The sequence below is a fragment of the Candoia aspera genome, chromosome 10 (assembly GCF_035149785.1).
Source record: "Candoia aspera isolate rCanAsp1 chromosome 10, rCanAsp1.hap2, whole genome shotgun sequence".
In the NCBI taxonomy this organism is placed as follows: Eukaryota; Metazoa; Chordata; class Lepidosauria; order Squamata; family Boidae; genus Candoia; species Candoia aspera.
Genome location: NC_086162.1, coordinates 15,250,281 through 15,268,978, shown reverse-complemented (window position 1 = coordinate 15,268,978; position 18,698 = coordinate 15,250,281). Strand labels below are relative to the sequence as shown.

At 38.1% G+C, this 18,698-nt stretch overlaps 2 protein-coding genes across 14 annotated transcripts in view; one reads left to right on the top strand and one right to left on the bottom strand.

Annotated features, from left to right (window-relative positions):
- PUM1 (pumilio RNA binding family member 1) overlaps positions 1-18,698 on the top strand; it is a 49,012-nt gene that overhangs the window by 4,231 nt on the left and 26,083 nt on the right. For 7 of the 13 annotated variants that reach the window (XM_063312043.1, XM_063312042.1, XM_063312040.1 and 4 more), the window contains exons 2-4: positions 2,728-3,101; positions 9,343-9,411; positions 17,659-17,767. In XM_063312043.1, coding sequence (XP_063168113.1) covers positions 2,739-3,101; positions 9,343-9,411; positions 17,659-17,767 — 541 coding nt within the window. In that variant the 5' untranslated portion in view covers positions 2,728-2,738. Of the gene's footprint in view, positions 1-2,727; positions 3,102-9,342; positions 9,412-17,658; positions 17,768-18,698 lie in introns of those variants that run through there. The other 6 variants (XM_063312050.1, XM_063312036.1, XM_063312045.1 and 3 more) reach the window with 5 other exon arrangements.
- ZCCHC17 (zinc finger CCHC-type containing 17) overlaps positions 1-18,698 on the bottom strand; it is a 118,839-nt gene that overhangs the window by 89,991 nt on the left and 10,150 nt on the right. The gene's annotated exons all lie outside the window — the stretch shown is intronic.

Genomic DNA, 18,698 nt, shown 5'->3' with positions numbered 1-18,698 from the left:
CCTTTCCTCTGTTTATCTTTCTTGTTGCTCCAGTAATGGCCTGTGGAATGGGCCAGTGGGTGATGGGGAGAAATGACAATTTTTGATGATCCTGGTAGTGGGAACACAGATTTTCCTCTGTTATATAAGGAAAGAATAGCTCTGATGAATCGGGCCAAAGACCCATTTCATGCAACTTAGTGGATTCAGGAAAAGGTAGAGAGGCAGTCATTCTCTCACGCTCTTGTTCCCTAGAACTGGTGTATAAGATAACCTGCCCTGGATTCTGAAAGTCTCATATAGTTAAGTTTACTATTGATAGCCTAAATCTCCATGTGTGTCTCAGAACACATTTCACTGATACGCCCTTTAGAAAACCAGAAAGGTATGCAATTCCATTGTAATATCCCTATAGAGTGACAAGAATTGTGGCATCATACAGGGTGTGAAGATGCTTCCCTAGATTTTATTGAAATGAGTGAGAGGTCTGCTGAGTGCAGCTCTCCTGTGGCTTGTCAGACCCAGTGTGAGCATATTCTGGAAAATGCTATGCTCAAACTCCTGGACCAGGGAGCTTTGAATGTTATATGCACACCTTAGCTCAGTGGAATATCCTGAAGTTCAGCTGTGTTTCAGAGGAATAACCACCTGAACAGAATAAATGCTAGCTCCTTAATTGTATCCATGCTGTTTGCATGATGTGACTGTTACTCGTTTACCAATTAATTTTAAGAAACAGGGCATTTCTCAAATTAAATCTTTTCCCCTAAAAGTGCAGCAGCAGAATACTTTGCAGATTGTTTTCCCACTTTGGAAATCCCCCCCACCCGCTCCCTCTATTTCTTCAGTTATAGGACTGTTAGTAGTAGCAGCTACTTTGTGGCTTTCCTTCCCAAGGGCAATTTGGCTGGCTGTGCTTCAGAAAACTGATTACAGTAGTACTGATTTCAGTGGGTCTCTAAATTTAGAGATTGCAGTATTTGCTTTGTGGCTTCATTACCTTTTGTTGCTGTTGTTACTTTGTTACATTAAGACACATTTTTTCTATTAAGCTAGTCTGAAGAATAGAAAGCCAGCACATGTATTTTATTTATGTGTTAATTACAAAATTTGGCAGTTATGCTGCAGCTTCTTTGCCATCACTGTAGGACAGGCAGCAAGTTTAAACTGTAAACCGGGGAACATTTTCATACTTGGAAATAAACAGGGAAGAAAAATCCATTGTTTGTTTTTGGAGCTCTAGCAATGACAAAAAATTCAGTTATACTTAAATGATAGTACTGAATGCAGATCGAAGTAATTTTATTTAAGTAAATACTCTCATTTGCCCATACTGTGTAAATAAGTTGTTACTATCTTTATATAAATAGCAAAACTGGAAGCTTTGTAACTTTGGTATCCAAATATAGGTTGATTAAGGCTGCAATCCAGAGCATGCTGGATTGTCTTTTTTTTTTCTTTGCGATTATAGATGTGTGAAAAGTATCAGTATATGGAAATAGGATTTAAACTGCATTTTTTGAGTAAGGGCTGTTTCACACATGCCCCTTTAGCACTTTTGCTTGTGAATAGATTAGGCAAGACTGAATCACCCAAACTCTTTTGTCAGTGCACGTGTTTGATTTCATTGGCATGCTCCCTATCCATTACTCTTTTGCATGCCAGAGGGGAAGATTTACTTTCAGTTTTAAACAAACCATAGTTTCTTCTTTCATGTGCTCTTTAATTCTTGTTAGTGAAAATGAGCCACGATCAAATCGTATTTTAAATTTGAACTGTGTGAGTGCTGCTTTGTGGAATCAGTTCATATTTTCTGCACCTATTCAAATAGTTTCTGCTCTGATGGAGAACCTCCAGTTTTTTCCCCAATTCTGCAATATCTACTGTAACAAAAGGGGAAAATTATTAATAATCACAGGACTAGAAAGAAATCATATGAAGAATACCTTATGTGAATCATATTGAAATATAAATAAAATCAGATGTAGTTATAATCTCTTTTCTCCTCTTTGCTCTGTTTGTCCCTGAATGTCCAGGCATGATTCTTAGCCTTGAAAAAGGTACACACCCCTTTGCCGCACCACTGTTTATTGGTACATGGGCAAGCTAAAGAAACCTTTTGATTTGTATAAGCACTTCTTTACTTCATGCACAACCAGGAGGAGGAATATCTTGGAACTCAGTTTCACTTTTGCCAATTCCTGGTTTCTCATGATTTAATTAGAAATGTGTTATTTAATATAGTACTACATCATTTCCTATACAAAAGATGTAGTTTAAAAATAAATTCTGGGTCTTAGAAGCCGGCTACAAACTCTGGGTTGTTTTGGTAGTTAAGTGTATGTATTTTAAATCATAGTGTCTGATTTGCATATAAAGAGAAACCAGGTGTGTTCTGAAATGGTTTACTTCTCCTTCCAATTTACTTATTTGCAGCAAACTTGCATTATGGCTTAGTGTGATGTGTGGGTCTGATGTCAGCTTGATACTGTTCTAAGTGTGTGTGTATCCAATTTTTCTTTCTCATCCAGGAGTTTAGGGATGTGTGTGTGTGTGTGTGTATGCGCACATCCAGTAATGCTTGCTTCAGTGCACTTTCGGGAATGCCCTGTGAAAAAGTAAACCAGCGTAATGGTGTGGGTGGGATTTTGTTTTAGGATTCCTTGATATGGCTAATCTGTATTTAGCAGTGAGTTTTGGAAATGGCAGGCTCAATTGAATTAGTGTTTTGAACCTGTCTTCCCTTAGGTACTGGTGGAATGAGCGTTGCATGTGTTTTGAAGAGAAAAGCAGTGCTCTGGCAGGACTCTTTCAGCCCCCACCTGAAACAGCACAGTCAAGATACAGCTAATCCCAACATGCCTGTTGTTTTGACATCTGGAACAGGGTCCCAGGCTCAGCCACAGCCAGCTGCAAATCAAGCCCTTGCAGCAGGGACCCACTCCAGCCCTGTTCCTGGAACCATAGGGGTTGCGGGTCGCTCCCAGGACGACGCGATGGTGGATTACTTCTTTCAGAGGCAGCATGGTGAGCAGCTTGGGGGAGGCGGAAGTGGTGGAGGCAGCTATAATAACAGCAAACATCGGTGGCCTACTGGGGATAACATTCATGCTGAACATCAGGTAAAAAGTTAAATATTTCAGAACTGAACAAATGAGCTAAGCGGGCCTTATGGTAGCTGCATGCAGTGAATGTTATGAAAATCTGTTTATCTAATTGATCATGTTTCATTCTCTTGCTTCTTGCGTTTCCAAGCTGAAGTTCTTCTGCTTAGGGTACCGTAAAGTAACACGAAATTCCAAATACCTTTTGATTCAAATCAGAATATTCATAAATTGTTTTAAGCTTGTTTAATTTGTTCCTGTGTCAAAATTGGGAGAACGGTATTGTCTTCTCTCCCTCATCCTTTTCTCTCCTTTTCAGATACGCAGCTATTGTTAATCTATTTGAAGATTATAACATTTATGAAAGCTCTTAAAACATTGGTGGCAAAGATGCTTAATGTTCCAAATTTGTGGAATGTTTACAGTCTCCTGCTTGTTTGGTCTCATATCTGATGGGACTGGGGAAACAAAATTAAAAACCAAACTTTCCTGGGACATTATCCGCCCCCCCAGCTGCTAGTAGATATTTTTAAGTAGCTGAACTTTACTATTTATCCAGTAACCAATTTAGCCTTCAAATTAAAGTTAAAACATCTATCTGGTCACCTAAGTAAAGCCTTTCATTTGTATGTGCTTTTCATGAGCCTGTATATTGTCTCAGAAACTAAATTATATGTATACAGTAATTATGTCTTCCTGAATCATCTGTCAGAAGCAATTGAAATGGGAGTGTTTTTCCATCAGCTCTTTTTTTTTCTTTTTGAGCCAAATGGAAGGGTGGTCACAGTGATTTATAATGTAGGAAGGAAATAACTGCTGCTATATGCCTTTGTTCTATGTGCTTGGAATGCTGTATAGAACTTCACTGTATTGTATTCATATATAGAAGGCTGTCCTGTTTGAGAGGAATATGGGGGTTTAGCAGACAGGGTGGAGCTATATTTACTTTTTTGTGTGTTGATGTTAATTTAAAGGTAATGATGTTCACAGCTTTCCATTCTTCCTTATTTTTTTTAGCATGTTGACATTCTCAAGATTGGCTTCAAGTTTTCACTTTCAAACATTCTCATTAAAATTCTTCTTTTTAAAAAACAACCTTCCTGAACTAATGAGGATCTTGAGCAGATTCAGTGTCTAAAAATATGGAGTTTGGGTCAGAGTTGAATGTCCAGCTCTTAACATTTTTGTGCTTGTGGGACATCAGTCACCTTCTTTAAAAGTTGACAGACATTGAGGGAACGTGTGAAGTGTGACCGTGTTTTGAGAATTACATTTTCTTTTGGTGAAATTTACTCTCTCTGGATTTAATCTTGTATATGAAGAGCTCTGCAAAATGAGTTACTGCCTTGTCTTCTGGTGAAAATGAATTGTGCATTTTTTTGAGAATGTATATCAAATAGTAGTGGCAGTTGCTAAACATCCTGTTAGAATTCTCAGTATTTTTGTAGCAGAAATCATACATATTGACTCTTCAGTATCCAGATTCCAAACTGCTAACTTGATAGTTTCTTCTCTGTCTTCTGTACTGCTTACATTCCTACCATTTTGTGAGATAAGGCTCATATGCCTCTTCTCATGGAAGACTTCAGTTAGCATATTACTTTGAAAGAAGTTATTATTTTGATTTGTTCCATCTGAACAACAATGACAGTTAACATCAAGCTGAAATAACTGTTTATGTAGCATAATTAAGATGCATACATGATCACTAAAATTAACATTACCGCTCAAATTGCCAGGTGAAAGAGGAGTGTCCTGACACACTTTCTAAAAAGGGATAGAAGCCATGAGATAATCTGCTTTCTCTTTAAGAGCCTGGGAATTAGCAAGATTCTTAATAGGATAAACCTTTATGCATGACCTCAACCCAGAGTTTGATGAGGAGGGCTAAAGCTGTTATCTAGCGTGTGGCACGGTGTGGTTTAGATAATAGTGTATCACAAAATCTGTGGTCTGCCTTTCTGCCTGCCCTCTTTTTGGGGAACTTTCCTGTCCTTAGGTCTGTTTTTCCTATAGCTCAAGCAAGTGCTTTCGTATCAGCTCTTTTACAGGATTTTCTAATAACTTTAAAGAATATTAATTTCTTCCAGCATTTGGCTGTGCTTATGAATGAAATGAAGCTCAGGTCCTAATTTGAGAACTTAATTGGAAAATGATTTACATTATGCACTGGTTGCTTAAATGTAAGAATCTGCTGCAACTGAAGCATCTATCCTGAGTTGTAGAATATTTCATCTCCCTGGGATGGGCTAGAAGCAGGCAAATGCTGCAAGTGTTTATAAAATGCAACTATATTTTTATGAAAGCATGTTAAATTTAAAAAAAAAGCCTGATGTGGAAATTCATATATCAAACCTTTACTTATTTAAAACCTTGTATTGCCTGTCATGCAAAGTATCCTCAGGCAATACACAAATTAAACTTATTAAGATGGGATATGCCATTAGCTATTTTAAATGGCTGTACTGTGTATAGAATATGGAAATTAAAACTTTTTGGACATGGTCCTTCTGAAATCACTTTTGATGTGTAAACCCAACTATAGCCTGTTGGGGATGGCCAATTATTTTGCTCATAAACCAGTTTTTATTTGGTGTCTGATAGCTCTGCCAAAATTTAGATGAGGGTGAATACTTAGCATAGATTCACTGTGGAAGAAAAAAGGACTTATTTTTGTTTAAGTTTCATAATGCAGCCCTATGCATGTCAATTCAGAATTAACTCCAGATGACTGTGTGGACAGAGAATGGAATCTAAACAAGAGGTCTAGAGCTTTTATTTACTCACTAATTACCCACACTGACTGTAGATGGGTCAACATTCCTGAAAAACACTAGATTGGGAAAGATTCTGGTAAGCTTACAAAACTTACAAAAAGTTTTCTACAACCTGTCAGCAGTAGCAGGAGGATAAAGAGGACAAGGGTAAGGATTTGATAAATGACTTGACCCACATATGGTACAAAACAGTAATTACAAATCAATCCAATAAAATGAACCCAGAATCTATTAAACAATATGCACGCTAAAAGAGCCAACAGCAATAGAATGCAACAATATAATATAACAATATTAATACTAAAACAACTGCATACATAATGACTTTTTAACAATACCCTGGAGTAGGACTGAGTATATGCATCAACAATAGTTTATAACAGATGTAACCTACAACTTTCTGCTAAATAAAATTAGGGTGGAACAACCGGACAGTACACTAATTCTCTGATCAAATTTAAAAAAAAATTAAAACCATCAGATTTCCACAGAGGCAAAGGGAGATGATTACAGAGTTACATGATCAGGTTCCTAAAGACCCGGAACCTGGAGACTGTGACCATGACGTGAGGAACCATAAAATAAGGGCAGCCAGTGAAGGGCCTAGTGCGAATGAAGTGTGAGAATGATGTGGAAAGTGGCACTGTTCTGTACTAAGATTATGGGACAGAGAGAGGAATCAGGAATAGCTGTTAGGAGATGCTTACAGTAATCTAGGCCTGAGACAACCAGGACATGGACCAATAAGGCTGTAGTGTCTTTATCAGAAATCCCCAGATCTCCCAAATAGGCATTATGTGAAAATTAGCAACCCTGAGAATCAGTAAATGGGCACAAAGTCAGCTGATGATTCCAGTGTTATGGGATCTTTTATAAAAGTGATGTTTTCCAATGGTCTGGTAGAGAATTTGCAAATTTGGAGTTATTTCTTTGGCAGTATTTGAGCTTTGTTAATTTTTAATTTATAGTACTTTCTTTTCTCATGATTTGTCTGAGTCTGATTTTTCTTGGAAAAGTTTGTGAGACATACATTTTTGCTTTACCTCTTCACACAAGACTAAAATAATTTTTCCAGATTTTCTGTAGTTTCCTAATCCTCTTTTGGCATATATTTAACTATAGCCATCTACCAGTTTAATAACTTTCAGCTTTCATTACCAGTTTTAAATGTTTTTAAAGGTTTTGGTTTGGTTAATCTTAATGTTTATAGCTGTATAATTAATAATCAATCATAGAAGCCTTCAACAAGTGTTCTCTCTAAATGTGTGACTGGAGGCTTTATCAGTTAAACTTCCAGTGACCATTGCTGAAGTCAGCAGTCTGAGGGCTTTACACTAATACACCTTTCACATAAGATTTACTGTATTAAATTTATCCAGTTAAAAACAGTTGTTTGCTATTTTAGTTCTTAATCATCTTGTCAATCAAGGCTTGTTTCTAATAATTTGCCTGATTTTTAGATGCAGATTTGACATATACTACATTTAAAATTGACTTGAGTTTTTTTTTTGAAATTGTCTTAAAGTAAAAGTATAGAGAAGTGAATGTCCTGGCATAAATACGAATTATTACTAATTTTGATTTTTCATTTTTACCTTGAGAAAGATATATCCTGTCAGTGTTTTTAAAAAAGACTACAAGGAAGGCTTAAGTACAGATAACATAATTTTGTCCTTCTGCTTACAGTTTTGCCTGCTCATCTGTTGTTGCCCCAGTTATTTAGCAGAGAGTTCTAAAACTAACACAAAATAAATCCCAAAGCAAGAATGATACAATATTTTGATTAGCTTCAGCAATATAAAATAATGAGCAGGTTTGTGCTAGTGCTCACAGTTTATCAGCCCTTGACAAAGAAAGGAGGAAAGTAAAGAATCATATTTCACATTATTCAGTTTTTAAATAATACCCTTAAGTAGAACTGGATTTGAAATTGAAGCACACAAAATGGGGATGGGGGACTCCTCTCTGCTGTGGTTCTGTTTAAGCCTCTTTCTCACCCTGAGGCTGCTGTTGACCCCAGAAGTGTATTGCAGCTATCTTTCTGTAGAAGAGTAGAATTGTTTAAAGCTGATGTGGGAGTTACCTCTCAGTAGTGTGAGTTAAATCTTAGTAGGACTATAATCCATAAAATTGGATACTATCATTAGAAGGCCCTGTTAGCTTAGGGATAGAGCTAATGGAGCATTCAGCTCCATATCTGTATTGGAAGAATCTCAAGAATACAAAGTTGCACAGTCCTTCTCTTTTCTGATGCCAATCAGAATATATGAGAAAAAGCTACGTGGAACCACTGCTCTGGTCAACTTATATTGTTGTGGTATATGAAAACATTATGAGAAGCTGCATGGACGTGTTCATGTAGTTGCCCGGAGTTGAGACTGACTTGAAGGTGGCACACAGACACACACATAAAAGTTATATTCATGTAGCACACACATGAGAAGGAAATGACTGTAACATTTGATGTTGCCTAAGGTATCTACTAAGACAATCAGGGCATCTTTAATGTGGTATGGATTGCATAGTTAATCTGTATAGTTGCATAGTCTGAATCATTAGAGGTTGTTTTTTAGGGGGTTGCAGACTTAAGATACAGATCACACTTGAACAAATACTCATTCTGAGTTCTTCTTTTTATGCTCCTTGTCCCTACTCTTCTTTTTTTGCTCCTTGTTTGTGGAATTAATACAAGTAAGATTAGGGTAAATCGTGACACCCAGGCAACTTATTTCTTTGACTATTTACAGCAATAAATACAGTATGAGGAATTTTGGGATACTTCTATTCGTGAATTCTTCTGGAGAATGCTGAGGCATAGGCTCAGATACTGTAAACCATGTGTAATGTGATAATTGATATGGATGGTTTATCCTCAGTGTAAACAGTTTCATTAGTCATGTTGACTTTGTATTTTTTTATGCATAATTCTTTCAGTGACACCAAAAAAAATGTGTCCGTTGTTACCAGCTGAGAAGGTAGCTTATGGAGGGAAAGTGAAATAAGACAATCATGTTGTGTTTCCTTTTAGCTGAAGTGCAGGAGAGATTTCATTAGATATAATTTCAGTTTAGAGAAAATTAGAACATTTGATAATTATGGTTTTAATTACTAAATGTGATCCAGAGTCTCTTGAGGTATAATCATAAGCTTCTATTTAGTACTGTTTTTCAAGAAAGCTTTTGGGATTTGTGAACTTGAAAGAAAGATATATATTCTATAAACTTGAATATTTTGTTTAGTTATACTAGTTTCAATTGCATTTTCTTTTATGTTGGCTAAAGATTGTTTTAGTAAATCTCAGTGTTTTGTTGTGCCTTACCTTCCTGATAACCAATCATTTTTGTTTTTGCAGCTGTAATTTTAAATGTATTTTTATGCAAGTGAAATACAGATGCTTATGTTCCAGAGTTGCTGGAAACTCTGCTTATATCTTCCAGTTTTTCAGTTTCTCTTACCCAGGTTTTCTCTTGCCTCAATAATAGGTTCGATCTATGGATGAATTAAATCATGATTTTCAAGCACTTGCTTTGGAAGGAAGGGCTATGGGGGAGGTAAGTAGATGTTTTTTATTCTCTTGATCTTCCTCCAGTAAAGCCAGTGCTGTTCCTTGTCTCCATATGAGAAATGACCTGATTTAGGCTTAAATTTAGAGATAGAACTAGAGATGATACTCTTGCACTACTTTTGGTAATACTATCTTTGGTCCAGATGTTATACTAGTAATACTTTATTAATTAGCCAGTATGCCATATCAGCATACAAAATATAAAACACAGAACAGTAATGAGATCATATGTTAAAAATAGAATAAAAGAAATAAGTAAGAGAAAATGCAAGTCACATTTCCATGTCACCCCTACAATTTACCCCAATCAGATCCATACATGCAGTTCTCAGTATGGCCCTTTATTTTGTTCAAATAAAGGGCCATATTATATGTCATTTTTGGATTCTCACCATGCATGAAGTATGTTGTTTTAATACAAGGATCCCAATAGGCTGTTCATCTAATGTGCGGTCCAAGATACTGATCTCTCTCTTAGACAGTTGACATTCAGATAATATATGTGTTATGTCTTCTTTCTCTGGGGCTCTGCAAATACATATACGTTCATTATAAGGGACTTGGTTAAGCTTTCCATATGTAACCATTGTGGGCAGCTGCTCAAATCTTGTTCGAGTAAATATCCCCCTAAGGTGTTTGGGCATTTTTGTGTTTAAGTACTTGGCAGTTTGGAAGGTATGTTTATAGTGGCTCATCCATTTCAATGTGCCAGCTGTCCAGATGTTATATTTTTTCCTTTCCTTTTTGTAAAATGACTGCATATTTACAACACTACATTTATGACCCTATAGGTTTCCTGTTTATTTTTAATTCATGACAGTAGGGTGTGTGATCCTGTGAAGATATTGCTGACTGTACAAATTGCACTGACCCTCTTTGTTGTTTGGTTTTGAATGCAGACAGAAGCATTAGTAAGCCAGAATTTATGACATAATTTATTGTGTATGAACTTGGCCAGCTGTGGCTCATTCAGTAAACTTTACTTAAGCAAACATGGTGTAGGTATGATATGCTGAATGATTATAAATGCTACTTTTCTAAATATTTATCCCAGCCTAACCTGAGTTTCTTCAAATGATTTAGAATGTACTTCTGCCGTCTCTGACTGTTGGTCCTGCCTTGAGGAGCTTATTGGAGTTTTAGTCCAAAACTTTTGGAAGTAGCCAGATTGGGTAGGACTAACCAGGTTCATGTATATATTCTTCATTCCAAGTACAAGTATTGACCCTAAAACGGTGCCTTTTATCAGATCTCACCCATTGGGCTCAATATTTTATACCTGAATTAGTGGTGGCTCTTTCAGATATCAAGGGAGTAGAAGATAGAAAAGACTCCTCTCTTTATTGTAAAAGAAGTAAGGAATTGAACCTGGGTGTCTAGACGCATGAAGTGTATATCATGGAGTAGCTGTTCCTTTCTAGATGAGTGCTTTCTGGAAAAAAGCGCTTGCTTAAACCCTTGTTTAAAACCTTCCTTTGGCAGAGTCCTAAGTCTCATGTTGTCTTGCCATGTAAAAAATTAAGAGGGCATAAATCCTTGGAAAAGAGAGTCAAAGCAGTGGGGAAGAGTGTTTTATCATTTAGTGGTGCTGTGGCTTGATTCAGTGTAAAGTAACAGTGTAATTTTGTTTTATTGTATGGAATATGTTCATGGGGGTTATTAAAGAAGATAGCAAACTCCTTTATAGCAACATCTCAAGGGAAATCAGCCAAAGTCCAGCTAAATCAGTTTTGAGTGCACACTCTTCATTATTGGCACAGAGACTGTCAGTGTTGCTTAAATAGTTTTTTAAAATTTCTATATGATTTGTTCAGTAAATAGTACAATTAAACAAAAAGCCCTTCCATATCACTTTTTAAAGAGTGTAACAGACTTCAAGGATATCTTGAGTTAGTAACTTCTGGCAGCAGACCTTTTGAGGGGCATTTCCTAGGGTGCAATTCCATAGACGGTTGTAGAAATAGCCAGGGATCATGTTCCCTTCTATGCATTTCCACAAAGAAGGGAAAACACAAGCAAGGCGGCCCTTGAAGGTTTAAAACAAGAGAAGTAGGCTGCTTGAAGCTCTGTATTATACGTTATTAAAACTTCTAAAACATTGTTGAGGTTTGCCTGCAAACAGTGTGCCAAAAGATCACCAAATTGCCATATGCCTTAGTTACATGAAATCCAGAGACTGCCGCTGTAAACGAAGTAGAAAGTGGGCCGCTGAAATGCAAATGTTGTTTTCTCTTCAATTCAAGTGGATAAGACACATACAGTATTAAGAAATGGAGGTAGGTTCAATGTGCTTGTTTGCAGACTTTTTTTTATTCCTGTGGTCAGTCAGACCACTTTGCCTTGTAAAAGCAGCCTGGGCCATGTAGGGAAACTGAATTAGGGAGAGGCTTCCTTATCCCAACTAACAGATAAAGATTGGCTTTCCTTTGAAGCATCTCCACCCAGACACTCTATGTGGTCAGCCCTACCCTGTAAAAACAAAGTTTAACGCTGATAAGAAGCAGTTATGCCTAGCTCCAACAGGTCTGCACTTCAAAAGGTTTCTGTGGTTCATGACTGAGCAGTTCCTCAAGATGTGGTAGAGGAAAAGGGGGCTTTGAGGAAAAAAAAGGAGTAGCTTTCTCCCTTTCTCTATGAAAGAATGTGTTCAGAGTTTTCAAGTAGCTTGTCACTGAAGAAACCCCTTATTAGAGGAGCCCTTTTATTACTTTGCCCCCCACCTCTTCTGCCCCCTCCACTTTAAAATTTGACCACGTGATCATGTGGACCTCCAGCATAATCTTTCCAATAAAGGAAATGATCAGACCATTATTTATTTTAACACTATGTGGATGTTGTAAGGACTTCTGCCCTGGAGAGAGAGTGCGTGGTAGAATATAAGCGTAACTCTTTTGACTTTAAATTCATATGGTTCAAGAACTTGGGGGAAATGGTTATGTAAAAGCTTACAGAAGCATATAGAACCTTCCTTTCTTCCCTCTTTCCTGACCGTTCTTGCCAGCTAAAGCAATTGAATGAAATGGGTTAAACATGATAAAATTGGAAGCTAGGATGGCTCCATTTCAAAGTATTGTAAAACATGTTCAGTGATAAGTAAAAAGAGAGCATGGTAGAAGTTGGGATAGGAACAGATGTGAGTAAAATGAAAGGGAGCAAAGATTGGGATTTTTTCCAAGGTCCAGGAAGAATTTAGTAGGTGAATGCCTTTGACAGAGTACACATAAGTGATGTTTGCACCAAAGAATAAGCCAGAATATGGGAGAACACATTTTTTTTTTTAGGAGTAAGTAGCCTTAGCCCTAACCCTACAGTTTTGCTCCTTTTCTGCATGCAGTAGGGTAGCGGGAGATAGTTCTACGCATCTGGAAGTTGGGCAGTGTAAAAAGTCAACTGAATGGGATTTATAGCTTGTTGCTTTTAGACATGCCATGATTCCTCAAACATGAACTAATCTTGATTGTGACCCTGACTTGTAAAAGGGTGCCAGGCTCAGTTTTGGTTGGTTTAGCAGTGACACTGGTGGGATGTACTAAGATGAGTACAAATCAGCTGATGTGCTGTAGGGTGCAATTTCTCCAGGGTAAGCCACAAACTTCCACAATTTTGATAGCAGTTGCTTTTAATTAAACCTTGGTATCCACCCAAATGTCTCTGGTTTTGAAACACTGTAATCAGTCAGAGGTTGTGGGTGATTGGTGACTTGGGCCACGGGTAGTTAATCTAATGGTGAAACTGCCCTGCCCATTTGCAACATTTGTGAAAATTCTAGCCATATTTATTTTTCCAAGCCTAAATTGTACAGGCAAAAACGGAGATGAAATGCTGCCATATTTGTGGTTTGTTTGGGCATTTTGCCAGAACAGAGAAGATAATGGCCATTGTAAACGTGTTTGTTGTTTCAGACTATTTCATTTTAGCTACCTGAAGTTTTAATGAGTGGAAATTAATTAATTGATCTGGCTGCATTGAAAGTCAAGAACCTGAGTTATTAGCAACTTAATAACTTCATTCTTACAAAAAATTGTCTTAGGGTTGAGTCTTGAGTAAGTCGACTAAAACTACATTGCACAATCTCCTGTGAGAGTAGGGTGGATTTTTAACTGGAAAGCAGAAAGATTATAGAATGCTGAAGTATGGAGTGCTCTCTGTCTGGTGGTCTAGTAATTCCATTTCCTAATCATCCTCAGTTTTTCATTATTAAAATATTTTTGTATCTCTGTTCCCCCGAGTCTGATAACTACCTTCATATTGCTGATGCCACTTTGGCTTTGTATGACTGGCATTCAAAGAACTGAGGTTGCTTTTAGTGTACACAGTGGTGCTATTCACACAAAGAAACTGGATTTTATTATAAATACAGGTAGTCCTCGTTTAACAACCACTTGTTCAGTGGCCATTCGAAGTTATGATGGTGCTGAACCAGGATACTTACGACTGGTCCTCGTAGTTGTGGCCATCACAATGCCCCCTCTGTTATGTGGTTGCCATTTGCAACCTTCGCTCCTGGCTTCTGACAAGTGAAGTCAGCGGGGAAGCCATCAGGAGGTTGCAAATGGCAGTCATGAGACATCGTGCCAAATGACTGCGCGGGATTCGCTTAACGACAGCAACCGGAACTGCTGTATTGCAGTCACGTGATGTCACACTGTATGAATACGTTGCTTAGTGGCAGAGTTGCCAGTCCCAGTTACCATTGTTAAGCGAGGACTACCTGTAATTTTAGCCCTGTGTCTACAGAGGATCTTGCACCAGTGCTCTTTTATGCTATACGATTTTGTGTCTCAAAAATTACTCCATCTAAGGAATTTTAACTTCACTTCCACTTTGGTATGCTACTTGGTCAGTATTATTGGACCTTTTTTTAACAGGACAGTGTGAGGTGGGATACAAATTACAGTGAAAATTGGGCCAAAAACAGCTAAGATACTAGCTTTGGGGATGTTGCTCTCATTAATCAAGTTGGGGGCATATTTTATTCCTTAGGGTGAAAGTGAGGATAAATATGCAGCTTCCTTGTATATGCAAATTATTAGCAAATTAAATTAAGCGATAATGGAAAGAGAAAGCAGGGCTCTTGGCTATTTTGATAAATACACGAATATTTCACAAATCCACGAATATTTATGAAATCTTTAGAGTGCTATAGTAACAATATCTTCATTTAAAACAGAGAACCCCCAAAGATCTGAAGGACTGTATTACACAGCTTTAATTGGCTGGCTTGGTTTCACATGCAGGTGAATAAATGAAGCTTTGATATTGGCCTTTCTAAGATCCTAAATAATAAGAACAATAAAGCAACTTTGGTTAATAAGAGCATTTGAGAATATAATAGGGCAGAAGGAATAGACACTTCATCTGGATTACAAGGCAAGCTGTCTTTCTGTTTGCCAAATGAATTGTCTCTCTCAAAAGGTTATGGGAATGGGATTTACCACCAGCTAAGCTTATTTACAAAAGAAGTCTGTCACGTCTGTGTAAATATTTTCATGACAGTCCTCACAGTTGTGGTAAAGTGTAGAGCTCTTGGGACAAGGTGCTTCATTGCACAGGTAATATCCTAAGCACCCAGAACCATATAGGTGATGCTATTCAGTTCTCTGTAGAACAAGGGAAAGCAAAGTTGTCATGGGGCTACTGGTTTTCCTATTGGGAGCATTTGGAATAGGATAGTGACATTTCATTTTAAAAAGCCTGGTAGTTATTTATGTATGGTGGTTTGAAATAAATGACAATTTAAAATTAAAAAGCTATCTCACCAACTAAAACCTACTGACCAACCAGGAGAAGCCATAGGATTGTTAGTAACAAATCCTATTTCTCATAACCACGTGGAGCCGTGTTTCTCAACCTTGGCAGCTTTCAGATGTGTGGACTTCAACTCCCAGAATTCCCCAGCCAGCCTTCCCCTTGCTGCCTAGGGAATTCTGGGAGTTGAAGTCCACAGTTCTGAGCGTTGCTGAGGTTGAGAAACACTAATGTAGAGTATCCCCAAATTGTACACACTTGCATTCACTGAAAAATAAAATAGTAACTTGCTGAATGTATATAATAGAATATTTTCTTTGTTCCGCTTCAAGTTTTAAACTTTGACTGATACGGTATACATTTATACAATGTAGTTTATATATGCCGATACTCAGGAAAAGACGCTGTTCATACATCTGCGTTGCTACATCATCACTGGATACTTGGCTTTCAGTATCACCATGGTATCCCTCGCTCTGCCCTGCCAAATTCTTAGATGAAAGCATCCCACACTGGTTACTCCTGCTCGGAGGGCTTACAGGGCCAGTGTTAGATAGGACTGGTGCGTCTGTGTGCCAGGGATGTCCTGTAGTGAGACGTCATTATCATAGTGATCACTCCTTCTAAAGCAGACTCAGCTGGTATTGCACCCATAATGGGGACCCTGAATAACAAGAGTAAGGTACGGGTAGTCCTCGCTTAATGACCACAATCAGGACTGGAATTTAGGTCATTAAGCAATGCGGTTATTAAGCGATCTGGACCTGATTTTACAACCAGTTTTGCAGCAGTTGTTAAGTGAATCACAGTGGTCAAGCAAACCACATGGTCATTAAGCAAGTCACACAGTTCCCTACTGATTCTGCTTATTGGAAGCTGGCAGGGAAGGTTGAGAATGATCAGATGACCGTGGGACACTGCAACTATTGTAAATGGACAGTGGTTGCTAAGCATCCGAATCGTAATCACATGACTGTGGGGATGCCGTGATGGTTGTAAGTGTGAGGAACAATTGTAAGTTGTTTTTTCAGCACCATTGTAACTCCGGATGGTTGCTAAATGAACGGTAGTTAAGTGAGGACTACCTGTACTGAAAAGCTCAGAGAAACCAAAGACTTTGCAAAGTGTAAAAACAAATGCAGAAAGTTTAAGAAAGAAACTAGAGCAGATGCAAGACGTCCCAGTGAAGACTCATGCCTTGTATCCCCGTAATGCTGAATAACAGGAGGAAAAACATGGAAGGTTTATGGGATGAATGGACTGGCAAAGCATGAAATGTGACATGGTTGGCCAACCTCCTGAATGGGAGACCCCACAGTGTAACATTATGCAGTCTGTATTGATTATACACACCTGATTTAATATGCCAAAATCTTAACAAGTCTGAAATAGAGCATTATAATTTCATATCAGTTTACTAGGAATGAGAGTGTTTGTGGTTCAGTGTCAGCTGCTAAACTGTATTTTAACCAATGGGGAATTGAACTTGGCCAGAGGGTGGGAGAGAAAAAGAAGGCAACTGTCAAGCAGTGTGATATTGGGAAGCTCTGTGTTGCTTAAAACTTATTACTGAATTGGAAAATATCACTTCCTGCACAGTGGTTGTGTTTAGCCTTTTAATTGTTGCTCCTTCCAGTATGAGCATGTAGTTATACAGTCACACCATTACTGTATGTAAATACTGGCGTATGAAAATGACTCTTTGGCCTTAAATTAGTTGTATGTTCTTATGAGGCATTACCGTCATACTGCTGCTGGTACATTTATTTACCAGTTCCCTTTTATAAAGCATTTCCTCACTAACTCTGCTCTGACTGTTTGTTTTTTTTGAAGACAGTTCCCTAATTGTACCTCTCTCCCCTGCTTCCAGCAGTGTGTCTCTCCCCTACTACTCAACTTTGTTCCACCCAACTCTGCCTCACCTTATTATTATTGTTTCTCCATCCTAGTGCACCTAATTAAGGCCCATCAGTCATTGACACTTTTGTAGAAAGTGGAGCAAAGGATATTGCCAGGCCTGCTGTGCCTGACCTAGACCTGCCCCAAACTGGATTATTATGGTGATCTCCTGAAGATGTTGGCCAAGAATGTTTATCTTCTCTTTGTAATTCAAGGAAGTATTGCTGCCTTGTTCCTTGCAGGAAGAGAATAGTAATGATTTTTTTTTCTTCTGTCCAAAATTAGGTCTCTTTCTCTTCCAATCCCCCTTACCTGTTGCTTTACCTTGCTTTGAAATGCTGGATGGCAAACATACCTGACACATACCCTTCAGATGTGTTGAGAGGGCAACTTCAGAAGTCCCAGCAAGCACACCCTTCTGGGAAGTTGCAGTACTAACATACTTAGGAAAGTCTGCTTCATATATTAGTTACATGAGGAAGGGCAACAGAGAGATGAGAACTAGGTATTATTATAATGCTTCTATCTTAATCCTAATGTTCCAGGTCCCTTTTTACATAGCTGTATTTCTGATTTTACTTTGCAGCAGCTTTTGCCAGGGAAAAAATTTTGGGAGTCTGATGATTCAAGCAAAGATGGACCAAAAGGAATATTTTTGGGTGATCAGTGGAGAGACAGCGCTTGGGGAACATCAGGTATTTTGAATTACCATGGTTGTAAATAATTCTGGAGTATCTTTCTGTTACTTCTCTTTCTCAGCTAGACTTCTCTTCCTCATGCTTCCTTATAACACTTTAGTGCATTTAATTAAAAGTATTTTAGGGGGAAAAGGTCCATAACTGCAAATTATTGTAAATTAAGTATAATTTTATTGGTTAATTGGGTAATACAGCATAGTGAATTATCTTGGCTGCACTTTTTAAAGGAGTGGAAAAGAAAGTCAGGGCTGACCATGGCCGTTGATGGGTGATATTTTGTGCTGTTAAGGACTACTGTTCCTTAAAGGCAGAATGAAAACCTTTCTACATTGGATGGTATTTTTATCTGGAATGCACTTCAAAGATTACATTGCACCACCTTGGAATAGTATATTGCTTCCAGTTTGTTTTGGCCACAATTGAGAGTGCTGGTTGTGACTTTGAAAGCCGTAAATAATTTATGGCCAGGATATCTGAAACACCCTGTTCTTTTATATGAGACTGCTAATCATTTAACATCAGTGCTAGAGGCCCTCGAGAGCCAAGGTTGATGGGTACCTTTGGTAGCAGCACCTGACTGTGGAACACCCTGCCAAGAGGGAAAAGATTGGCTCCTTCCTGTCTGTCATGAGTAAGGATGGCGAGCAGGGGGCTCCAATCCAGACTGTCAAGTGCATGTGTAGCACTGAGGAATTGGGCAGCCATTCAAAGAGACACAGATCGGGACCGCCTTAACCTTTGGGGTTTATAGGTCTGGGTTTTCCCACGATTCTTCAGTTTGTTAGGATTCCTGTTAAGTACGAGCAATAAACATTAGAGACCAGTTCCTTGTCTCAGCGTGTTTCCTGGCTGTTAGGACACTGTCTCTGCTTTAAATGAGCAGTAAATACTTTTCTGTATTGTTGGACATGAACCGTTATGTAATGTT